Genomic DNA, 26,438 nt, shown 5'->3' on the forward strand with positions numbered 1-26,438 from the left:
TCATGGGTTATTGGGCCTTTATCATTCTTATTTTCTAAAACAGGGATGAGCAAACGACAGCCTGTAGGTCAAATATAGCCCATCTCTTGCTCTTGCACAGCCTGTAGGCTTAAGACTATTTACATGTTGTTAATGGTTGAAAAATAAATAAAATGAAGAAAAATACTTTGGGGCGTGTGAAAATTATATAAAATTCACATTTCAGTGCCCATGGATAAAGTTTTATTGGAAAGCAGCTGCACCCATTGGTTTATATATTGCCTATAGCTGTATGAGTGCTGTAACAGTAGTGTTGAAAAGTTCTGACAGGGACCGATCTCCTTTTCAATATTACTATATTTACCATCTGGCCCTTTAGAGGAGAAATTTGCTGACTCTTATTTTAAAGCATCTCTCTGACATAGGTGCTCGTAGCTACATCAGTGCTGCAGAGAATACTGCTTGCTTTTTTTCATTTCTTCCACTGAAAACATACAGTGGACTTCCCTTGCAACGTGAGATTTTGCTTAAAAACAAAGAATTTGGAATCACAGACTGTTTTGAAATGAAAAAGACTAAAGATCATCTTACAATGCTTCCCAACATGGGCCCCCTTATTCATTATTCACAAGAAGGAAGTAATGAGCTATGTTAAAAATTTTTGTTAAAAAGGACAGGCACAGTGGCTCATACCTGTAATCTCAGCACCTTTGGGAGCTGAGGTGGGTGGATCACTTGAAGTCTGGAGTTCGAGACCAGCCTGGCCAACAAGGTGAAATCCTGTCTCTACTAAAAATACAAAAGTTGGCCAGGTATGGTGGTGTGCACCCGTAATTCCAGCTACTTGGGAGGCTGAGGCAGGAGAATCGCTTGAACCTGGGAGATAGAGGTTGCAGTGAGCTGAGATCACGCCACTGCACTCCAGCCTGGGTGACAGAGTGAGATTCTGTCTCAAAAAAAAAAGTTTTTTTTAAACCTGCAAATATTTACTTAAAACATCTAGCTTTTGGCTAGAATTATAATTAAAAATTATAAAATTTTCATTCTACAGAATTGGAATAAAGAGGGATGCTTGAGGTAGTAAAAAAAATTGGGGAATCATTGTCCTGTGGAATACTGTTTGACAGAGGTCACAAGCAAATTAGTGGCAGACCATGGTCAATTGCCTCTTAGTTCTGGGTTTACAACCTTACTTACTCTATCTGGATCCAGAAAGAATGAACAGTTTTATAACACATTCTGGAAAGAGTCAGGGTATAGTTTGGTGTAGTAAGTAAACAGATTTTTCCACTGTGCTTATAACTGGTGACTCATCTCAGCCAATGGGGAATCCAGGAGGAGGTCAACACTGGCTATGCCTCCCCTCCCTCTGCAGCTCCAGATCCTGTCCACAAGCCACTGGCTGCAAACAGTGATCACCCAGAAGCTGTCATTGAGGAAACTTTTTGCTTCATATGGGATGTGAATCATGAATGAATCAGAAGCCTCTCCCTCCCCCATGCCCTGACTGATAAAACACAAGCTCCTGTACTTACTAAGTTCTCTTAGCCGTGTACTGGGTATAACTGGTTTCCTTTCCTGGACTCCAAGTGCAGGTTAAATTTTTCCTATAGTAGTAGACACAGGAAATGTTCTCAGGCTTAGCTGGCAGAGCTAAATAAATTAAAAACACACACACACAAACACAAAAATTTCAGTACACAATAAATATTGCCAGCATTGAACATTTTTAATGGAAAATATGCTGATCAAAACCTAGATTTTTTTGGTTAGTTGCTAGGTGTAACCTAGCAATCAGGTTCAATGGAAAGAATCTAACTTCATCTCTTTAATTATTCCCTTTCAAGAGCTAGATTTCTACTTTTTAAGAAATCCTTTTTTACATTCTTACTTAAAAGTAACATTTGAGAAGCAAGCATTTTTAAAACACCAAGAAATACATACAAAGTATTTGTGATATACTCAGTAAAGCATCAAATGGTAGAATCACTCTGGATAATTCATGGGTAACAGATGATGTGGGCATAAGCAAGAATACAACCATGCCACACTTCAACCATGTGTATTGACAATTTTCTTTTCCAGAAGATTGTACAATAGAGAAATTTATGAAATATCTTCAACTGTATCTTCATATCTTAGAACTCTTACTCCTGAGAGCTCCCCACCCCATAGCATCCACACTTTCATAGGGAAACCAGATACTACCATCTAGAACGGGGACCTAGACCTTTAAGGGGTCCATGGGTAGAATTCAGGGGTCCATGAACTTAAATGGGGAAAATTTACATCTTTAATTTTCACTAACCTACTGTTGAAATTTAGAATTTCCTTCCATCGTAAGTGTAATCAACAAACTACAGTAATAGCATCATTGCCTGTGACTTTGTCACCATTATAAATCACAAATATTTTCATATTATATTTTGGTTGCTGCAGGTACCTTAAAATATTTATGTGGTTTGGTTGTGTCCCCACCCAAATTTTATTATTATTATTATTTTTTATTATACTTTAGGGTTTTAGGGTACATGTGCACAATGTGCAGGTTTGTTACATATGTATCCATGTGCCATGTTGATTTCCTGCACCCATTAACTCGTCATTTAGCATTAGGTGTATCTCCTAATGCTGTCCCTCCCCCCTCCCCCCACCCCACAACAGTCCCTGGAGCGTGATGTTCCCCTTCCTGTGTCCATGAGTTCTCATTGTTCAATTCCCACCTATGAGTGAGAACATGCGGTGTTTGGTTTTTTGTCCTTGCGATAGTTTACTGAGAATGATGGTTTCCAGTTTCATCCATGTCCCTACAAAGGACACGAACTCATCATTTTTTATGGCTGCATAGTATTCCATGGTGTATATGTGCCACATTTTCTTAATCCAGTCTATCATTGCTGGACATTTGGGTTGGTTCCAACTCTTTGCTATTGTGAATAGTGCCGCAATAAACATCCGTGTGCATGTGTCTTTATAGCAGCATGATTTATAGTCCTTTGGGTATATACCCAGTAATGGGATGGCTGGGTCAAATGGTATTTCTAGTTCGAGATCCCTGAGGAATTGCCACACTGACTTCCACAATGGTTGAACTAGTTTACAGTCCCACCAACAGTGTAAAAGTGTTCCTATTTCTCCACATCCTCTCCAGCACCTGTTGTTTCCTGATTTTTTAATGATGGCCATTCTAACTGGTGTGAGATGGTATCTCACTGTGGTTTTGATTTGCATTTCTCTGATGGCCAGTGATGAGGAGCATTTCTTCATGTGTTTTTTGGCTGCATAAATGTCTTCTTTTGAGAAGTGTCTGTTCATGTCCTCTGCCCATTTTTTGATGGGGTTGTTTGTTTTTTTCTTGTAAATTTGTTTGAGTTCATTGTAGATTCTGGATATTAGCCCTTTGTCAGATGAGTAGGTTGCAAAAATTTTCTACCATTGTGTAGGTTGCCTGTTCACTCTGATGATAGTTTCTTTTGCTGTGCAGAAGCTCTTTAGTTTAATGAGATCCCATTTGTCGATTTTGGCTTTTGTTGCCATTGCTTTTGGTGTTTTAGACATGAAGTCCTTGCCCACGCCTATGTCCTGAATGGTATTGCCTAGGTTTTCTTGTAGGATTTTAATGGTTTTAGGTCTAACATATAAGTCTTTAATCCATCTTGAATTAATTTTTGTATAAGGTGTAAGGAAGGGATCCAGTTGCAGCTTTCTACATATGGCTAGCCAGTTTTCCCAGCACCATTTATTAAATAGGGAATCCTTTCCCCATTTCTTGTTTTTGTCAGGTTTGTCAAAGATCAGATAGTTGTAGCTACGCGGCATCATTTCTGAGGGCTCTGTTCTGTTCCATTGATCTATGTCTCTGTTGTGGTACCAGTACCATGCTGTTTTGGTTACTGTAGCCTTGTAGTATAGTTTAAAGTCAGGTAGCGTGATGCCTCCAGCTTTGTTCTTTTGGCTTAGGATTGACTTGGTGATGCGGGCTCTTTTTTGGTTCCATATGAACTTTAAAGTAGTTTTTTCCAATTCTGTGAAGAAAGTCATTGGTAGCTTGATGGGGATGGCATTGAATCTATAAATTACCTTGGGCAGTATGGCCATTTTCACGATATTGATTCTTCCAACCCATGAGCATGGAATGTTCTTCCATTTGTTTGTATCCTCTTTTATTTCATTGAGCAGTGGTTTGTAGTTCTCCTTGAAGAGGTCCTTCACATCCCTTGTAAGTTGGATTCCTAGGTATTTTAATCTCTTTGAAGCAATTGTGAATGGGAGTTCACTCATGATTTGGCTCTCTGTTTGTCTGTTATTGGTGTACAAGAATGCTTGTGATTTTTGTACATTAATTTTGTATCCTGAGACTTTGCTGAAGTTGCTAATCAGCTTAAGGAGATTTTGGGCTGAGACAATGGGGTTTTCTAGATATACAATCATGTCATCTGCAAACAGGGACAATTTGACTTCCTCTTTTCCTAATTGAATACCCTTTATTTCCTTCTCCTGCCTGATTGCTCTGGCCAGAACTTCCAGCACTATGTTGAATAGGAGCGGTGAGAGAGGGCATCCCTGTCTTGTGCCAGTTTTCAAAGGGAATGCTTCCAGTTTTTGCCCATTCAGTATGATATTGGCTGTGGGTTTGTTGTAGATAGCTCTTATTATTTTGAGATACGTCCCATCAATACCTAATTTATTGAGAGTTTTTAGCATGAAGGGTTGTTGAATTTTGTCAAAGGCCTTTTCTGCATCTATTGAGATAATCATGTGGTTTTTGTCTTTGGTTCTGTTTATATGCTGGATTACATTGATTGATTTGCGTATGTTGAACCAGCCTTGCATCCCAGGGATGAAGCCCACTTGATCATGGTGGATAAGCTTTTTGATGTGCTGCTGGATTCGGTTTGCCAGTATTTTATTGAGGATTTTTGCATCAATGTTCATCAAGGATATTGGTCTGAAATTCTCTTTTTTGGTTATGTCTCTGCCAGGTTTTGGTATCAGGACGATGCTGGCTTCGTAAAATGTGTTAGGGAGGATTCCCTCTTTTTCTACCGATTGGAATAGTTTCAGAAGGAATGGTACCAGTTCCTCCTTGTACCTCTGGTAGAATTCAGCTGTGAATCCATCAGGTCCTGGACTCTTTTTGGTTGGTAAGCTATTGATTATTGCCACAATTTCAGAACCTGTTATTGGTCTATTCAGAGATTCAACTTCTTCCTGGTTTAGTCTTGGGAGGGTGTATTTGTCGAGGAATTTATCCATTTCTTCTAGATTTTCTAGTTTATTTGCATAGAGGTGTTTGTAGTATTCTCTGATGGTAGATTGTATTTCTGTGGGATCGGTGGTGATATCCCCTTTTTCGTTTTTTATTGCATCTATTTGTTTCTTCTCTCTTTTCTTCTTTATTAGTCTTGCTAGCGGTCCATCAATTTTGTTGATCTTTTCAAAAAACCAGCTCCTGGATTCATTAATTTTTTGAAGGGTTTTTTGTGTCTCTATTTCCTTCAGTTCTGCTCTGATTTTAGTTATTTCTAGCCTTCTGCTAGCTTTTGAATGTGTTTGCTCTTGCTTTTCTAGTTCTTTTAATTGTGATGTTAGGGTGTCAATTTTGGATCTTTCCTGCTTTCTCTTGTGGGCATTTAGTGCTATAAATTTCCCTCTACACACTGCTTTGAACGTGTCCCAGAGATTCTGGTATGTTGTGTCTTTGTTCTTGTTGGTTTCAAAGAACATCTTTATTTCTGCCTTCATTTCATTATGTACCCAATAGTCATTCAGGAGCAGGTTGTTCAGTTTCCATGTAGTTGAGCGGTTTTGACTGAGTTTCTTAATCCTGAGTTCTAGTTTGATTGCACTGTGGTCTGAGAGACAGTTTGTTATAATCTCTGTTCTTTTACATTTGCTGAGAAGAGCTTTACTTCCAACTATGTGGTCAATGTTGGAATAGGTGTGGTGTGGTGTGGTGCTGAAAAAAATGTATATTCTGTTGATTTGGGGTGGAGAGTTCTGTAGATGTCTATTAGGTCCACTTTATGTAGAGCTGAGTTCAATTCCTGGATATCCTTGTTAACTTTCTGTCTCGTTGATCTGTCTAATGCTGACAGTGGGGTGTTAAAATCTCCCATTATTATTGTGTGGGAGTTTAAGTCCCTTTGTAGGTCACTGAGGACTTGCTTTATGAATCTGGGTGCTCCTGTGTTGGGTGCATATATATTTAGGATAGTTAGCTCTTCTTGTTGAATTGATCCCTTTACCATTATGTAATGGCCTTCTTTGTCTCTTTTGATCTTTGTTGGTTTAAAGTCTATTTTATCAGAGACTAGGATTGCAACCCCTGCCTTTTTTTGTTTTCCAGTTGCTTGATAGATCTTCCTCCATCCCTTTATTTTGAGTCTATGTGTGTCTCTGCACGTGAGATGGGTTTCCTGAATACAGCACACTGATGGGTCCTGACTCCTTACCCAGTTTGCCAGTCTGTGTCTTTTGATTGGAGCATTTAGCCCATTTACATTTAACGTGAATATTGTTATGTGTGAATCTGATCCTGTCATTATGATGTTAGTTGGTTATTTTGCTCGTTAGTTGCTATAGTTTCTTCCTAGCCTCGATGGTCTTTACAATTTGGCATGTTTTTGCAGTGGCTGGTACCGGTTGTTCCTTTCCATGCTTCCTTCGGGGGCTCTTTTAGGGCAGGCCTGGTGGTGACAAAATCACTCAGCGTTTGCTTGTCTGTAAAGTATTTTATTTCTCCTTCACTTATGAAGCTTAGTTTGGCGGGATAGGAAATTCTGGGTTGAAAATTCCTTTCTTTAAGAATGGTGAATATCGGCCCCCACTCTCTTCTGGCTTGTAGAGTTTCTGTTGAGAGATCAGCTGTTAATCTGATGGGCTTCCCTTTGTGGGTAACCCGACCTTTCTCTCTGGCTGCCCTTAACATTTTTTCCTTCATTTCAACTTTGGTGAATCTGACAATTATGTGTCTTGGAGTTGCCCTTCTCGAGGAGTATCTTTGTGGCGTTCTCTGTATTTCCTGAATCTGAATGCTGGCCTGCCTTGCTAGATTGGGGAAGTTCTCCTGGATAATAACTTGCAGAGTGTTTTCCAACTTGGTTCCATTCTCCCCATCATTTTCAGGTACACCAATCAGACGTAGGTTTGGTCTTTTCACATAGTCCCAAATTTCTTGGAGGCTTTGTTCATTTCTTTTTATTCTTTTTTCTCTAAACTTCCCTTCTCTCTTCATTTCATTCATTTCATCTTCTATCAGCGATACCCTTTCTTCCAGTTGATCGCATCTGCTACTGAGGCTTCTGCATTCTTCGCGTAGTTCTCGAAACTTGGCTTTCAGCTCCATCATCTCCTTTAAGCCCTTCTCTCCATTGGTTATTCTAGTTATCCATTCTTCTAATTTTTTTTCAAAGTTTTTAACTTCTTTGCTATTGTGTTGAATTTCCTCTCGTAGCTCAGAGTAGTTTGATCGTCTGAAGCCTTCTTCTCTCAACTCATCAAAGTCATCCTCCATCCAGCTTTGTTCCGTTGCTGGTGAAGAACTGCGTTCCTTTGGAGGAGGAGAGGTGCTCTGTTTTTTAGAGTTTCCAGTTTTTTTGGTCTGTTTCTTCCCCATCTTTGTGGTTTTGTCTACTTTTTGTCTTCGATGATGATGATGTACAGATGGGTTTTTGGTGTGGATGTCCTTTCTGTTTGTTAATTTTCCTTCTACCAGACAAGACCCTCAGCTGCAGGTCTGTTGGAGTTTACTAGAGGTCCACTCCAGACCCTGTTTGGCTGGGTGTCAGCAGCGGTGGCTGCAGAACAGCAGATTTTCGTGAGACCACAAATTCAGCTGTCTGATAGTTCCTCTGAAAGTTTTGTCTCAGAGGAGTACCCGGTTGAATGAGGTGTCAGTCTGTCCCTACTGGGGGGGTGCCTCCCAGTTAGGCTGCTCAGGGGTGAGGGACCCACTTTAGGAGGCAGTCTGTCCGTTCTCAGATCTCCAGCTGCGTGCTGGGAGAACCACTACTCTCTTCAAAGCTGTCAGTCAGACAGGGACATTTAAGGCTGTGGAGGTTCTCACTGAGTTTTTGGTTGTCTGTGCCCTGCCCCCAGAGGTGGAGCCTACAGAGGCAGGCAGGCCTCCTTGAGCTGTGGTGGGCTCCACCCAGTTCGAGCTTCCTGGCTGCTTTGTTTACCTAAGCAAGCCTGGGCAATGGCGGGCGCCCCTCCCCCAGCCTCGTTGCCGCCTTGCAGCTTGATCTCAGACTGCTGTGCTAGCAATCAGCAAGACTCTGTGGGCATAGGACCCTCCAAGCCAGGTGCGGGACACAATCTCCTAGTGTGCCGTTTTCCAGGCCCGTTGGAAAAGCGCAGTATTAGGACGGGACTGACCCGATATTCCAGGTGCCGTCTGTTTCCCCTTTCTTTGACTAGGAAAGGGAACTCCCTGACCCCTTGCGCTTCCCGAGTGAGGCAATGCCTCGCCCTGCTTCGGCTCGCGCACAGTGCGCTTCACCGACTGTCCTGAACCCACTGTTAGGCACTCCCTAGTGAGATGAAACCGGTAGCTCAAGCAGAAATGCAGAAATCACCCGTCTTCTGTGTCGCTGGGGCTGGGAGCTGGAGACCGGAGCTGTTCCTATTCGGCCATCTTGGCTCCACCCTCCCCCACCCAAATTTTAACTTGAATTGTATCTCCCAGAATTCCCATGTGTTGTGGGAGGACCCAGGGGGAGGTAATTGAATCATGGAAGCTGGTTTTTCCTGTGCTATTCTCATGATAGTAAATAAGTCTCACGAGATCTGATGGGTTTATCAGGGGTTTGCGCTTTTACTTCTTTCTTATTTTCTCTTGCTGCTGCCATGTAAGAAGTGCCTTTTGCCTCCCACCATGATTCTGAGGCCTCCCCAGTCATTGGAACCGTAAGTCTAATTAAACCTCTTTTTCTTCCCAGTCTCAGGTATGTCTTTATCAGCAGCGTGAAAACGGACTAATACAAATAGGAAATACTATTATCACTATTTCTGAATTAAGGTAATTATTAATATTAGACCAAAATTAAGGCAATTATTAGGTCTTCTTATTTAATGTGTTAATAAAGAAGACCACATATTACCAGATCACAAATTTGTTTAATATTTTGATGATTTCATTTCAGTATATTTTGGTATCTTTGTAATGCTATTTATTTCATTTGTGCATTTACAAACATTGTTTTGAGAATCAGCCCATAGACTTCACTAGATTACCAAGGGGTTGATCATAAACACACACACACACACGCACGCACACACACACACACAGACATGCACAACTAAGAGCAATTTTAGACTAAGGGCCATGTTCAGCTCTGGGGTTTATACTAAATTCTTTGTTGAGCCTTTGGCAAGATCATAGTCTTAAGAAGCAGGCATTTTTGAGAGAGGAGGGCAACTTCTTAAATTACCTTTATATATCAAAGGAAGGTCTAGTGCTTCCTAGGAAGGAAGTCTCTACCAGACAAGAAGTAGGAAAAAGCTGATCACTTCTAACAAGTAAATATGGGGGCAGGGATGGGGAGGGAATGAAAGGAAGGTAAAGCAAAGAATTCTGATGTCAATGTTCTTGATAGAGCAGTACAAACATGCGGATGGGTCCCATGCACCAAGGTCATCTGGCTGGTAGCCTATTTCACAAGGTACAGCAAGCCTGGGGGAGGTTACCAGGCTGCAGTCTAGCAGGATTCCTCAACCGCTGGGCAAGGTACGGGTCCGTGGCCTGTTAGGAACTGGGCCACACAGCAGGAGGTGAGCAGCAGGTGGGCGAGCATTACCGCCTGAGCTCCCCACCCCCACCCCCATCCCCACCTCAGAACAGCAGCAGCATTAGATTCTCATAGGAGCTGAACCCTACAGTGAACTGTGCATGTGAGAGATCTAGGTTGCTTGCTCCTTATGAGAATCTAACTAATGATATGAGGTAGAACGGTTTCACCCTGGAACCATCCCCCAACTCCCAACCCCACCCCCTGTCCATGGAAAAATTGTCTTCCATGAAACCAGTCCCTGGTGCCAAAAAGGCTAGGGACCACTAGTCTAGGGGAAGCCTCATGTTCCACTAAGCACCAACTCTATGGAGGCATGGAAGTCCTAACAACGTGCTGGCAGAGGGCGGCCTGGTGCAGCTCCTCACGTGAGCTCCATGCAGGTGAATTTAGCACACAAGGATCCAGAAATTTCCCTGTGCCCTCAAAGTGGGGGGCGAGGATACAGCTGTGAGACTGGACCAGGCCTGGGAGGAGGATGAAGCAGCTTCCATCCACAGAGGAACTTCAGGACCATGGGCAAACAACTGGAGCATAAGCTGTGGCCCAAAGCACAGGCAAAGCCAGCTGTCCCATGGCAGATGGCAGAGGGGGATCAGACCACACCAGACAGTTCAGGGAAGACAGAAGGCAACACAAGGACTTGTTCCCACACATCCAAGACTGCGGTCACATAAGCCTTGCTCATACATTCAGACACCATCTTAAGGAGGAGCAGAGGGCAAGGCAGGAACCCCAGAGAGACTGAGCTAGCCAAAGACATCTTAAACCAGGAGAAATGACACAATGTTAAAAAATTTAAGTGCTACCCACACCCTCCTCTTTCTCACCCTTGCCTGACTTTCCAGTGGTAAGCGGACTTTAGAAATTGACTTGTTTGATCATAGAAAATAGGGATGTTCCATTTCTCTGCACATCTGAATAATATTATATATATTTCAACTCTGTCAGAGGTATTACCCTATAACAAAAAGGTGGTGTAAAGGGGTTCCAGAATGGGTAGCATTCATTGTTTTGTTTTGTTTAGGTTTGGGATTTTATAAGGGCTGTAAATGTGTGTGTTTGGGTATACATTGATGTATTTGGTCTATGAACTGAGCATTGTCTACATGGGTAAAGGAGCCACTGAGAATGACAAATGAGGGTGAGGGAGAGCTAGATGGCTTCCTGTTATGTCAACATTTCTAGCTCTCTCCAGAGAAGCTGCCTTCCTCCTAGTCCTGCACATGAGCTCGGCACCCACAGCACCCATCCAACAAGCAGTTCAAAGGCTTTCTATCCTTGCTACTTGCATGCTGAAAACCATGAGAAAGCCAGTGATCTCCAGATCCAAATGCTTAAAAAGACCAAAGTTAACTGGATCTGAATCAAATAATACTGCATGTTACATAGAGATTGAAAGCTACACCATTAACACATTTCTCAAAGAGCCCACGCAGCTTGGAACCCTCCCTGAGGATTTTTGGGGTCAGCAAGCAGAATGTTAACAAACCCCATGCCTCCCAACTGTCAGGAGGAAGTGCAAAGTCCTACAAGAGGTGAACCAAGGGTTAGCTTGCAACACCCAGGAGGAATAACTCACACACTGTCCCACTCACTCCCTGTCTCCATGGCTCAGAGATAAGGGCAGTGTGTGTACAATGCATGTGTGTGTACGGGGTGTGTGTGTAGTGTGTGGTGTGTATGTCACGTGCAAAATGTGTGTGGGGTATGTGTGTGATGTGTGTGGTATGTGTAGTATGTGTGCATAGTATATGTATGAATGGTGTGTGTGTGTGTAGTATGTATGTGGTATGTGTGTAGTGTGTATGTGTATGTGGTGTGTGTGTAGTGTGTGCAGGGTATGTGTGGTGTATGTGTGGTATGTGTGTAGTATGTGTGATGTGTTTATAATGCGTATATAGTGTGTATCCTCTGGAGTGTGTGTGTTGGTGTGTGCGTGTGGTGTGTGTGTGTGGTGTGTTTGGTATGTTTATGGTGTGTATGATGTGTTTGTGTGGTATGTGTGACATATGTGGCATGTGTGACATATGTGTGGTGTGTGCGTTATGTTTATGATGTGTGTGTGGTGAGTGTGATGTGTTTGTGTGGAATGTGTGACATATGTGTGGTGTGTGTAGCGTGTATGATGTGTTTATAGTGTGTGTGTAGTGTAGTGTGTGTAGTATGCTTATAGTGTGTGCGTGGTGTGTGTGATGTATATGTGCGGTATGGGTGGTGTGTGTGTGTGTGTAGTGTGGTGTGTGGTAGGTTTATGGTGTGTGCATGGTGTGTGTGATGTGTATGTGCAGTGTGTGTGTAGTCTGTGTGGTGTATGTGTGTGTGTGTAGTGTGGTGTGTGTGATGTATGTATGTGTTATGTGTGGTGTGTGTGTCTCTGTGTGTATATATGTGGATCTACCCTTAGTCTCTGGCCAAGTTTCTTACAAATATCACAAAGGGGTAGCCTGCCCCACCCCCATTTCGCTCATACTTGTCACACTAAATCACCAGAGGATTTCAAAGTTGATTCTTGGCCAGAAAACAAGGAAACAAGAAGCCTTTCCCCGTTTCCCCAGAATAGTCTTAGTCTTATACTATTCTCATTACGGCCTCCTGCAGTCATATTTTATTTTATTTCCTTTTCATTCTTGCTCTCCCTTGCGTTGACTGAATCGAAAGCCAGCTACCAAGATGTCAGTGGAGGAATAGATCCTCGTGGATCTAAATACACTCCAGTCAAACCTAAGTGAATCCTGCTCTTTCCTGTTCTTCCTTAAATACCTCTCCTAAGCTTCTTCAAAAGCTTTGGTTAACATATATAGAAGCCATAAGCTAAAAAGAGAGTTAAATATCTGTTTTTCAGAACCATTAAGTGTCACCAGGTGTCAATGACTTTTGGAGCCACCAGGAGAAGAGTAAGTGGCTCCAAAAATGATTTTCCACTCAACCCAGGCTGTTCTTATGACACTACATTTGTTTTTCCCTTACTGGTTGGCGCATGGTAAAAGAGAGCAATAGTCTTCCAAAGGCTCTCTTGATACTGGTGTTCCAGAAGAGATTTGTGGTGATAAAATGAATGCTCGCCAATTATTTCCAGTGCTCATCAATAGGGTGGCTGTGGGATTTGCCTTGGCCTCTGACATGTGAGAGGAAGCATCCAAGTGCTGGGGCATGACTCTCTTTCTCTCCCGCTCCTGTCACTGCACGCCTTGAAAACGCATGCTGACGTGGTGTGTGTGAGGACAGCAGAGCCCCACCAGCCTGGGCCCCTGCTTACCTGTGATGAACATGTAGTTTGCTGTTTTAAATACTAATATTTTAGGCTTGTTTATTATTACAGCATAAACAACTCTCCCTGACTAATATCTAAATAGCCTGCTCTCTCCAGTATTCTCAGACTTGGAGGAGGAATTTAACAGTAGTTTTCCCTAGTTTTGTGTCCTCATGACATTTTAATCCTGCATATGAGGATTTTAGGTTAATTTTATCACAGATTAGGGGGCTGAGGGAAACTGGAATAAAATTGAACCAAATCAACAATGTTAGACTTCACTTCTACTTTCTTGTTTTCTTTACCATTTCCAGTTTCAGTTATCTGGAGTGATTCCACATAGCTGAACGACCTTGGCTCTATATACTAGAACTGCCTTGGCTGGCAAAGCCTACACATCTGTTGTCCTGCCTTCCTCCTTGTTGGCAATCAGTGTGCCTATTTTAAGTCTTATTCAATTCTCCCTCAGAAGATTGTCACAAACATGGGTAGTTGTGATGCACAATGAAGAACACTTCACCTCTGTTGTCTTTTTCCCCCTAAACCCAGAAATACTTGTCAGTACTCCTTAAGACTGCTATGGTCATGAATAGTAAGGAAAGACTAAGAACCTGTAACAGACCAGCAGAGACCAGGGAGACATGACAATTCAGTGCAATATGGTACCCTAAATTGGCTCCTGGAATAGAAAGAAGTCATTCAGGCTGGGCATAGTGGCTCATGCCTGTAATCCCAGCACTTTGGGAGGCCGAGATGGGCAGATCACGAATTCAGGAGTTCGAGACCAGCCTGGCCAACATGGTGAAACCCCGTCTCTACTAAAAATACGAAAATTAGCCAGGCATGGTGGCACACGCCTGTAATCCTATCTACTCAGGAAGCTGAGGCAGGAGAATTGCTTGAACCCAGGAGGCAGAGGTTGCAGTGAGCTGAGATTGCGCCACTGCACTCCACTCCAGCCAGGATGACAGAGCAAGACTCTGTCTCAGAAAAAAAAAAATTAAAAATAAAATAGAAGTCATTCACGGAAAAAACTAGTGAAATCCAAATAAAATTTGGAATTTAGTCAATAGTAATGTGCCAAAATCAGTTTCTTAGTTTTGGCAAATTTTTATTGTATTATAAGATAGTAACAATGGATAAACTGGATGAGGGTAGAAAGGAACTCTCTATGCCATTTTCACAGTTTTTCAATATATCTAAAATTAGTCAAAATAGAATTTTTATTTTATAAACACAAACAACTGAAGGTTAGGTTTGCTGGTCACTCCCATCTGTCTTTCCCTATACCCTCAAAATATGAACCATAGCAATATTCTCCTATTTCTAGAAATAAAGGGAAAAACATTCATCACTTTCCTCTAAGAAAAATTGGGAGAATGTTCTTCCTTATCAAAGAATTTCCCATATGCAAGAGGAACGTTTTCCAAAATTATAGAGATGTTCTCCATCTCCCTCCTTCCCTCTATACTCATATCACTTTGATGCTGTTGCAAAGTCAGTGTTTTGAAAAATATCTTGACATAGAAGAAGAGCAAGGCTGAGCAGGACCAAGGGAAGGATATTCTAGATGAAAAGAATGGTGGATATTGGAGCCAGTTTTGTAGGAGCTGGTATATGTACAACATAGGAAGAGTGGAAAACAGAGATAGAAGACAGAAAAAGACAAGTTGAGGGAAAGGGTGACTTGATAGGAGCCACAGTGTCTGTAATTAGAAGTTTAGATTAGATAACTGGGAGCAATTGCTGATGAGAGGGAGAGCAATAGTCCTGCCTGCCTGTATCATCTATTTTCTATCACAGCAGTCCCCTACATTTTGGCACCAGGGACCAGTTTTGTGGAAGATAATTTTTCCATAGACCTGGGGGATGGATGGTTTCGGGATGAAACTGTTTCACCTCAGATCATCAGGCATTAGATTATCATAAGGAGCACGCAACCTATTAATAGATCCCTCACATGCACATTTCACAAAAGGGTTTGTGCTCCCATGAGAATCTCACGCCGCTGCTGATTTGACAGGAGGCGGAGCTCAGGCAGTAACTCTGGCTCACCAGCAGCTCATCTCCTGCTGTGTGGCCCAGTCCCTAACATGGTCTGCAACCTGGGGGTTGGGGACCCCTGGTCTATCAAGCTCCTGAGTGCCACAGGTGTAACCCCAAGGGGCTAAGGCAGGCCATGCCAGGACAGAAGACTGAAGGCATTCTCATTATCTCTGGGTCATGACTGCCCTCTTGGTGACCCCAATTAGTACATGTTATAGGCTAAATTATGTCTCTCCAAAATTCATATAATGAAGCCCTAACCCCCAGTACCTCAGAATGTGATTATATTTGGAGATAGAGCACTTGAAGAGGTAACTAAGTTAAAATGGGACCATTATAATGGGCCCTAATCCAATCTGACTGGCATCATTAGGAGGACGAGAGACACCAGGGTTGTGTGGGCACAGAGGGATGACCATGTAAAGAGGCAGCAAAAGGATGGCCACCTGCAAACCAGCCCTGCTGCCACCTTGACACTGGACTTCCAGCCTCCAGAACCATGAGAAAATAAATTTCTGTTGCTTAAGCCACCCAGTCTGAGCTATTTTGTTATGGCAGCCCAAGCACATGAATACACTACATGACGCCTTCCTCACCTTCCCACTACCAGACCAGTGTTTCTGCTCTGAATGTTGTTTTAAACATAAGATATAATCAAACAAATGGATCTTAGATCTACAAGCTATTGTATGGATATCAGGCCTGTAGTCTTTGAGTTGGAACACTATAGAAATGTTGTTTCATTATTTCCCTTTATGGCAAATAGTATGAAAACTGCTTATTTTTGTATTTATGTATGTGTATTATATGAAGCCATAACAACAACACAAAAACTATGGAGATAAGCACTTCCTATTATAGTAGTTCCCTCTTATCTATGGTTTTACTTTCTGTGGTTTCAGTTACTAGTGATCAATGCCATCTGAAAATGGGTGAGTGCAGTACAATGAGATATTTAGAGAGAGAGAGACCACATTCACATAATTTTTTTTTTTTTTTTTTTGAGACAAGGTCTTGCCCTGGCCCAGGCTGGAGTACAGTGGCATGATCTTGGCTCACTGCAACCTCCACCTCCCAGGTTCAAGTGATCTTCCCACCTCAGTCTCCCAAGTAGCTGAGATTACAAGCGTGAGCCACCACACTCAGTTAATTTTTGTATTTTTAGTAGAGATGGGGTTTTACCATGTTGGCCAGGCTGCTCTCGAACTCTTGACCTCAAATAATCTGCCCGCCTCAGCCTCCCAAAGTGTTGGGATTACAGACGTGAGCCACTGTGCCAGACCTCACCTAACTTTTATTATAGTAAATTGTTATAATGGCTCCATTTTATTATTAGTTGTTGTTTTAATCTCTTCATGCCTAAACGTACCTAAACTTCATCATAGGTATATATGTGAAGGAAAAAATATAGTATATTTAGGGTTTGGTACTATCCACAGTTTCAGGCATCCACTGAGGATCTTAGAACATATTCCCCCACAGATAAGGGGAGACTACTATATTCTAAAACAGTAGATCTCAGCATTTTTGGGGTTGTATCTCCCTTTGAAAATACAGTAAGCCATCTTGCCACATTTGCACATGCATATGTGAAATTGCATGCATGTGTGCACACACAAACACACAAATTCAGGGTGTTCACAAGTCCCCTTTTCTATCTGTGGATGTCCATAGTCCAGGTGTTGCTTTAAAGTTAACAACTCTTGTCCAAGGAAGGCAATAATAATCACACGATCCGTAAAAGGGCCCAGGTCAACCTACCTGCCAGGCTGAATTTGCAGAGTGAAGGGAACATCCACAGTGCCCAGGTCCACATCATCCCCAGGTTAGCACACGAAGGCTGGGGAGAGAGCTGAAAATGACATCAGTCAAGAGTTGGTTTGCTTCATATCTCTTTTCAAAAGCTCTATTTCCAATGGCAAATAGATTCTGGGGATTTTGGAAGGAGGAAGGATCCTATTTTATTTTATTTTGTTGACTATCATCACCTAGATCCTTCATAATTACTCCATCAACCCCAGTCAACATTTTAAAGATTTGCAATTACAACACATTTTCCTTTCGTCCATAGTCCACTCCACTATGTCTTATGAAAAATACAGCAACTACCAAGAATATGCTCCAGAAAAAAAAAAAAAATGAGTCTGTGCAGCTCTGAGGCCATCCTCTGGCCCTTGCCTCGGTGCCTAGGCCCTCCAGCCAAATGGAACAACTCACAGTTTCACCAAGCACCACGCTATCTCACATCTCCATGCTCTGTGCATGCCCACGGTGCTCCTTTCCCCTTATTTCTGACAAATTAATCACCTTTCCAGACTCATTTCAAGGCTCTCCTTCCCTAAGACGCCCTCTCTGAATCCCCACACGGAGTTGCCAGTTGGTCCCTCCTTTGTGCCCCATGCCCCACTATATCATGTGTCCTACAGCATCTGCCACAAGAATGGTGGTCAGCAATTTACCTGACGGCTTCCCTACATACAGGGACCTTCTTAAGAGTGGAACCTCTCTTCTTCCTCTTTGAAGCCTTGGTATCTAAGGCAGTGCCTGGTACCTGGCAGAAAATACTGTTTGTGGCATTTACTTGTTTATTGGAACAAAAAGAATGCTGGCTCTTCACCTCATCTAAGATGAGATGGTGGGATAGTCTAAGAATAAAGCAAATGTAAAACCAGTATTTCATTTCAGGAAGAAATAAATGATGTTACATTTTCATCTGTCGGATCATTCTAGAAAAAAAAGAAAAGGGTTCTTTACAAAATAATTTATTCAGAAAAATGTGCATGCAGGATTTCTGGAGAAAATTAGAGGGATAACGTTTTATCACATATAAACCAACTGAAATCCTTAGCAAACTGGAAATGCCTAAGATAATAAAGATGGCCATTTTGATTTAAATGGGTATGTAACTCAAAGGGAAACATTTCAATTTTTCAATGAAGAAAAAAGGTGTTTGTAAAAATAACTATGACTCTAAGAACATTCTGTCTCTAATTCAGAATGTTGTCTTAATCTTCTCCATCTGTTAAGCAGAAGACACGCCTTTAGTCCTAGCTCACATTATTTACAAGTCCTAAAAGCACATTAAAAAGGAAGGCTATGGGCCGGGCGCGGTGGCTCACGCTTGTAATCCCAGCACTTTGGGAGGCCGAGGCGGGCGGCACAAGGTCAGGAGATCGAGACCACGGTGAAACCCCGTCTCTACTAAAAATACAAAAAAAAAATTAGCCGGGCATGGTGGTAGGCGCCTGTAGTCCCAGCTACTAGGGAGGCTGAGGCAGGAGAATGGCGTGAGCCCGGGAGGCGGAGCTTGCAGTGAGCCGAGATTGCGCCACTGCACTCCAGCCTGGGTGACAGAGTGAGACTCCGTCTCAAAAAAAAAAAAAAAAAAAGGAAGGCTATGAAAGCCAAGATGCTGGCAGTCTTAATAAGTGAATCAATGAATAATGGTAGATGCTAAAACTAAAATTGCTATTCTGACAAGTGGTTTTGCATTTTATCAATATTAAATGTTGAATAAAATATTAAAATATTTTTAAGTTAATGGTAATTATTGCTTGTCTCCTTTATAATAAAAATACTCAGCTATTATTTGTGAAATTTAAAAAAAACCTTGGAAAAAAATCAACAGTACTAAATCATCCCAGAGACAAAACTGGAAAAGTTACAGTAGTTGAAGAGTGTAGCATTCTAGAAATTGAGACTGCCTGAGTTGTGGTCCTGGCTCTCTCACCTCAGGCATTCTTCTATGTGTTCAGCACTGTCCCAGCCATGTGTTACATGGTTGGAATCAAAGAAGAGCACATCTCTGACCTCAAAGAGCTCATATTCTAGTTCAGTGATTTTTAACAAAGGGAAGGGAGAAAAAGATGGAGAGGATGGCAGGAATATTTTTGGAAACTACCAATTTCAGAGTGAACTGCTGTTACTGAGGACTCTCATGTCATATTTCTGCAGTAGGTTTGAACAGAAATGGGTTAAGAACCACTGGTCCACTTGCAGAGACAGAAGCCTGGACAGTAGTCTCATATATCACATAGTAAGTGTTGTAGTTACAATAGTGAAATGAGCGCAAAGAGCATCTAAAAAGAGAAATGAGCTAATGACTGTGGGAAGTCAACAAGCCTTGCCATTAGGATGAAATCTCTCATTCTAATACTTGCTTGTCCTCCACAGCCTTTCCCACTTTCTCCTCTCAACCACAAAAAGGACTGTTTGCTGGTAAAAAATGTGAACAAAGGCTAGGTGCAGTGGCTCACAACCTGTAATCCCAAGACTTTGGGAGGCTGAGGTGGGCGGATCACTTGAGGTCAGGAGTTCAAGACCAGCCTGAGCAACATGGTGAAACCCCATCTCTACAAAACACACGATAAAATCAGCTGGGTATGGTGGCATGTGCCTGTAGTCTCAGCTATTTGGGATGCTAAGATGGGAGGCTGGCTTGAGCCCGGCAGGTCGAGGCTGCAGTGAACTGTGATCTTATCACTGCACTCCAGCCTGGGCAACAAAGTGAGACCCTGTCTCAAAAAAAAAAAAATGCAAAAAGGTGAGATGCCTCCCAGGGGCTTAGAAATAAGTCCAGTAGAGAGTTCAAGGTGATCCTAGTTATCTGCGGTGGGTAGATGTGCAGTTGATAAGCTTGAATTCATTCAGGACTCCAGCCAAAGAAACCTGTGTGTAATCTCAAAGAGTTGGATTTGGAAAACCTTCATTATCATTTAGTTGCAGGAATCTACTCAACTAATTGTATCCTAAACAGAAGACTTTGAGGAAAGAAAAGAGAGGTCAGCTTAGAATGTAAAACATTGATGGTTAAAAAAGACAGAAGTTGGCAGTTTTTATCCAGTACTATCTACGAAAGGAAATTATGAAATTTCCTGTCACTGGAGTGAAAGACTGTGACAGGGCAGCCACAAGACCTCACCATGAACCTGATGAAAGATACTTCAAAACCCCGAATCTCCCTTTCTGATTGCTCTGATTCTCTGATGCCCTCTCTGATTACTAATTTAACAGAAGGAGGTCCTGAACAAAGAATATGAGCCTTCCAGGCATTAGAAAGACTATTTCTTATTGGTTTCAATATATCAGTCTGTTGAAGACTTAAATGAGGTGAATCAGCCTCCCCAAATCTGGGCCATAAGAAATTCCCAAAGATTCTGCTGTGCTCTTGAGGAGAACCATCAACCATTTCCTGCATCCCTGGGTCATCAGCCTTAACTTTGAAATGCAGCAGTTTTGAATAACTGGTCTTCAAAAAGGGGTCACTTCCTAGAAACAATCTCACATTGGTGGGATCTCATTTGAGTACAGCATTTAGCAGAGCTCTATAAAATCTTCCAACAACACCACAAATATACCATACTGAACTAAACAACTCTTAGAATATACAGTGATGCCACTTAAGTAACTAGTGGTGTCCTATGTTTAAAGATGTTGGTCAGGCGTGGTGGCTCATTCCTGTAATCCCAGCACTTTGGGAGGCCAAGGCAGGCAGATCACTTGAGGTCAGAAGTTTGAGACCAGCCTGGCCAGTATGGCGAAACCCCACCTGAACGAAAAATACAAAAATTAGCTGGGCAAGGGAGCCCACACTTGTAATCCCAGCTACTCAGGAGGCTAAGGCAGGAAAATTGCTTGAACTCAAGAGGCAGAGGTTACAGTGAGCAGAGGTTGTGCCACTGCACCCCAGCCTGGGTTACAGACCAAGACTCCATCTTAAAACAAACAACAACAAAACCAACAACAAAAGAGATGTAAACCTAGTAGCAGCTATTGTTTGGAGTAGAACGACTGCATACAAATCCACGCACTTATTACAGGCTACCAGCAGTGGCTGGGAACACGGCAAGAAGAAAGCAAAGACGGGAGCTACTGCCTCTGCTGGGAAACACTACACGTTTCAGCATGTTAAATTATCCCTGCCTCCCCACATCCTGTCTCACAGGATGTTCTTAGTACTATGTACTTAGTACTATGTTCTTAGTACTATGTACTTAGTACTATGTTCTTAGTACTATGTACTTAGTACTTCTCACAGGACCAAAGCAAAGGAAATACAGTGTGGCTGTTTTACTCCCTCGCAATCCCCCATCAAATGGATACTTCACAGGGTGCTCTTTGGCCATTCAGCTCCCACTCAAGGCTGTGTCCTGGATTCTGAGCTTCATCTCATTTCACTCATACAAGAATGTACCACTACATGATTTTCCCAGGGCTTGCCTTCCTTTGGTTCACTCATTCATACATTCATTCGACTATTATTTGTTGATTCCCATTCTGTGCCAAACACTATCTCCTGCAGTATAGAACTGGGTTTTTAAAGAATGGCAAACCAGAAGTTCAAGACTAGTCTGGGCAACATAGCAAGACTCCATCTCTAAAAAAAAAATGTTTTTTGAATCATCTGAGTGTCATGGTGCACACCTGCAGTCCTAGCTACTCAGGAGGCTGAGGTGGGACAATTGCTTGGGCCCAGGAGTTTGAAGCTGCAATGAGCTATGATCACACCACTGCACTCTGGCCTGGGCAGCAGAGGGAGACTCTGTCTCAAATAAAAAAATAAAAAATGGCAAAGAAGAGGGAGTAACTTCTAGGGCCAGAACTATGGCCGTAAGTTCAAGCACCTGTAGACTCATAACACTGAGAGGGAGGCAGCCAAGCGATGTGCTGCTCAGTCTCTCTCAGTGCCTCAGAATTCCTCAAGACCCACAGGACTTGGTTTATAGTTTTACTTTCACTGATCAAGTAGAAGGGTGCCCTGTTCTCAGTCTCTTTTAAATGTTTATTTGGAGCTTGCAGTAATGATAATAGTCGCAATAATAATGGCCTTAGATTTACAAGCACTTTCATGTGTATTATCTCCTTAGATTCTTGTCACCCTTCAGGTAAATGAGACAGATATTTTTATATTTTCTATTTATATATTTTATATTTATAGTTGCATATTTTATATTTTATTTCGTTTTTTTTTCCTGGAGACGGAGTCTTCACTCTGTCTCCCAGACTGGAGTGCAGTGGTGCGATCTCAGTTCACTGCAACCTCTGCCTCCCAGGTTCAAGTGATTCTCCTGCCTCAGCCTCCCGAGTAGCTGGGACTACAGGTGCCTGCCAACAGGCCCAGGTAATTTTTGTATTTTTAGTAGAGACAGTTTTGCCATGTTGGCCAGGCTGGTCTCAAACTTCTGACCTCAGGTGATCCACCTGCCTTGGCCTCCCAAAGTGGTGGGATTACAGGCGTGAGCCACTGTGCCCGGCCTGCATATTTTAAATTTTATTTCTATATTATGTTTTAGGTTAAATCAAATGAAATTGCTATTTTTATTAAGTCAAAAACAGTTAAATATTGGCAATTTCAGCCTCATAAAATAATGACATCTTTACTTTTTGGATGAGGATATTGATTGCCCAAGATGAGATTACAAGCTGTCAGATGACTACCTCCAGTTTCAAAGTCTATAAATCCATTTGGGTTGTGGGCTGCCTTCATTTAAAGAACATTCTGAGACAGCCAGCAGTGAGACTGGCAAAAGCACTATCATGATGGAACAGTGAGAGCCTGCAAAGTGCTAACTACACGATACAAATTACATCCTGTACTTCTAAAAATCCCTGTAGGGTTTGTATTACTCATCTATAGTTTACGGATATGGAATCTGAGGCCAAGAGATATCATGTAAATGGTCCAAAAATAACAGTTTGTAAGCAGCATAAATGAGATTCAAACGTACAACTGTCTTACTCCAAACCTGGACTCTTTTCACTAAAGTCATGTGGTAGCTATTAGTGATTTACTTTCTCAGCTCTCCTGCCATGAAATACCAGTACACGCAAGGATTTTCCTCTGAATCCTCTAGGTCCAATTTTCTCTAGCCTAGAGTTTCCTGAAAGATAAATCCATTATTTCAGATATTTTCCCCAATCCTTCACCTCCAACACTCATGATTCTCCATTCTGATCTCAGCATCTTAAAATATTGCCTGCCAAAAGATTAGATTCCCTTAACTATCAACAACCAGTTCAAGGAGAAATTCATGTGATGGGTCTGACCCATAATTTCACTGAAGAAAACAGAAAAAGACTTTTATAGAGTAGAAAAAGATGATCAAACTATCACTCTTCTAAATGAGTTAGCACTCACCTTCATGTATCAGGGGATGTTCCACAGATATTCTGCTGGCTCAAAGGATTTGCATCAAAGGCAACTCCATCTCCTAGAGCACAAGTCAGGACAGGAAGAACAATCCGGACTTTAATTTATCCACACTAAGATGTGGGAGTGTTTCCACTCTGATTGTCTGTGAGCTTTTCTTGTGCTTTTAAGCCCAGCCCAAATCAAAGTGGCACTTACCCACTTATGCTGGGAAATGTATTGTATTATTGTTAACTAAAAACAAAAGCAAAAACAAAAACACTCAACTTTACAGAAAAAAAAAAAAAAAGGATCATCTGAAAGACCAGAAACAACTAAAAGAAGTGACTAACTTTTAAATTTTCTCTTCAGGAAGTCCTTACAAATGTGGTAATAGCTGAAACAGTGAGAGTATCTTTAGCTTGAAATGAGAAATACGCAATCATGTAACTGTCTTTAGACAATGAAGGAGATGAAGGAAAGAAAATAATGGTAGCTGACTCCAAAAAGAGGCTTACAAATTCTTATTTATGTCTAAAGGAAAACACACTGAACTGAGAAACCAGAGCTTCAGCTTAGCCACTAGTAAGAATCATCATTAATAATTTGTGGAGCTCTTACTGTGTGTCAGGCATAGTACTAAGAACATTAATTATCTCTTTTAATCTTCACAACAATCCTATAACATCAGGGGCCGGGTGCGGTGGCTCACGCTTGTAATCCCAGCACTTTGGGAGGCCGAGGCGGGCGGATCACGAGGTCAGGAGATCGAGACCATGGTGAAACCCCGTCTCTACTAAAAATACAAAAAATTAGCTGGGCGTGGTGGTGGACGCCTGTAGTCCCAGCTACTCGGAGAGGCTGAGGCAGGAGAATGGCGTGAACCCAGGAGACGGAGCTTGCAGTGAGCCGAGATGGCGCCACTGCACTCCAGCCTGGGTGACAGAGCGAGACTCCGTCTCAAAAAAAAAAACAAAAAAAACAAAAAACACAAAACAAACAAACAAAAAAAAACATCAGGAGTATTTTCATTCCCACTTTACAGGCAAGGAAACTGAGGTCAAAACAATAAGCAACATGTTCTACATGGGTGGTGGAGCCAGGACTTGAACCAAGGCAGCCTGACTCTCAGTTTCCTAGCAATTAAAGGTTCAAATTAGATTATTTCTAGGATCCCTTCTAGTACCACAATTTTGCAACCTTTTGTAATGGACTGACAAACCACGAGAAATAAATAGACCAGGGAAGAGATTATGATGCAAAAGGAAAGAAAACTAAGTTTTAAAACAAGCTACGCTTACCAGCCCCACATTTTAATTTTTAACCCATTCCCCATCTTCCTTAGGCAATGTTCCACTAAGCAGGAGGAATAAGGGGGAGAAAGAGAGCTAGTCTTTTACTTAGCAGATTATAATTATGAGATATTTAAAATTCCAGCCAGGTGTGGTGGCTCACACCTGTAATTCCAGCACTTTGGGAGGCTGAAGCAGGCAGATCACATGATGTCAGGAGTTCGAGACCAGCCTGACCAACATGGCAAAACCCCGTCTCTACTAAAAATACAAAAAAATCAGTCAGGCGTGGTGGCAGGCACCTGTAATCCCAGCTACTCGGGAGGTTGAGGCAGGAGAATCGCTTGAACCCGGGAGGCAGAGGTTGCAGTGAGTCAAGATCATGCCATTGCACTCCAACCTGGCGACAAGAGTGAAACTCTGTCTCAAAAAATAAATAAATAAAATAAAATAAAATTCCGTTATAACATACTATATAGAAAAGCTAAATGCTAGCATAAAAATAGCAAGCATTTCTTGAATTTATTCAACCAATACTTAGTAAACACCTGTTACATGCATAACACCTCACTAAAGGTGTTGTATATTAAATAGAATTCTGGTTAAGACAAGACCAATTGAGCATATACTTTTATCTCCACTCTCTCAGGAAACTCCACAAAAATTATAGCAAAGGTATAGAACCACAAGACAAAACAAATGGGAAGAGACAACAGCAAATAAGAGATGTCAACAAATCTTTGGAAAAAGAGAAATGAATCAAGCCATAACTGAACTGGTAAAGATGAGAAAGCAGAAACCTAGAAATGCTTAATAAGGTTGCCAACAAGAAGCAAACATAATTGTGCCACAGAATCTCATACGGCTCAGGATTTGAGATACTAGGTAGGTACAATCAATCCTCATTACTCACAGCTTCCTTATTTGTGAATTCACCTACTTGCTAGGAATTATTTGTAACCCCCCAAATCAATACTCACAATGTTTTGTGGTCATTCACAGACACATGCCGTGGTGAAAAACTTGAGTTGCCTGATGCACATTCCCAGCTGAGGTGGAACAAGCTGACGCTCTGCCTTCCTGTCTCAATTTTCATGCTGCACACACATGTCTTTTCATGGTCTATTTACCATGCTGCTTATTACTATTTTTTTTTTTTTTTTGCAATTTTTTGCCTTTTACGAGTGATTTTGCTGTTTCGAATGCCCCCCAAGCAGAGTGCTGGAGTGCTGTCCGGTGTTCCTAAGCCGAAGAAGGCTGTGCCTCATGGAGAAAATATGTGTGTTAAATAAGCTCTATTCAGGCATGAGTCATAGTACTGTTATTAGCCATGAGTTCAATGTTGATGAATCAACAATGTATATTAAATAAGGTGTCTTTAAACAGAAACACACACAAAACAAGGTTATGTATTGATTAGCTGACAAAAATGTTGTGACCAGAGGCTCACAGGCACCTAACTCTATATTTCCCCTACAGAGAATAATTCAGTATTTTCTTTATTTCTTTTTTTTTTTCCTGAGACGGAGTTTCACTCTCGTTGCTTAGGCTGGAGTGCAATTGCGCCATCTCAGCTCACCGCAACCTCCACCTCCAGGGTTGAAGTGATTCTCCTGCCTCAGGCCAGCCTCCCATGTAGCTGGGATTACAGGCATGCGCCACCAAGCCCAGCTGATTTTGTATTTTTAGTAGAGACGGGGTTTCTCCATGTTGTTCAAGCTGGTCTCAAACTCCCGACCTCAGGTGATCTGCCTGCCTCAGCCTCCCAAAGTGCTGGGATTACAGGCATGAGCCACCACACTCAGCAGCATTTTCTAATTCGGTGTTTGCGGCTACTTTATTGAAAATAATTGCCAGGAATAATGAGAATTGACTATACCTCTGAAACAAAAATCATAAGGTTGGTTGAAAATCTGAAAAAGAAACAGACTACCTAATCCTAACCCCAC

The 26,438-nt window shown here is 42.0% G+C and overlaps 1 protein-coding gene across 8 annotated transcripts in view; it reads right to left on the bottom strand.

The window, feature by feature from the left end:
* Positions 1–26,438, bottom strand: part of IL31RA (interleukin 31 receptor A) — a 111,512-nt gene that overhangs the window by 47,475 nt on the left and 37,599 nt on the right. For 3 of the 8 annotated variants that reach the window (XM_063622643.1, XM_055251653.2, XM_055251655.2), the window contains 2 exons: positions 16,831–16,921; positions 1,515–1,632 (listed from right to left, as the gene is read on the bottom strand). In XM_063622643.1, coding sequence (XP_063478713.1) covers positions 1,515–1,632; positions 16,831–16,921 — 209 coding nt within the window. Of the gene's footprint in view, positions 1–343; positions 906–1,514; positions 1,633–16,830; positions 16,922–23,206; positions 23,280–26,438 lie in introns of those variants that run through there. The other 5 variants (XM_055251654.2, XM_063622644.1, XM_063622647.1 and 2 more) reach the window with 5 other exon arrangements.

This window comes from Symphalangus syndactylus, chromosome 18 (assembly GCF_028878055.3).
Source record: "Symphalangus syndactylus isolate Jambi chromosome 18, NHGRI_mSymSyn1-v2.1_pri, whole genome shotgun sequence".
NCBI classification, from domain to species: Eukaryota; Metazoa; Chordata; class Mammalia; order Primates; family Hylobatidae; genus Symphalangus; species Symphalangus syndactylus.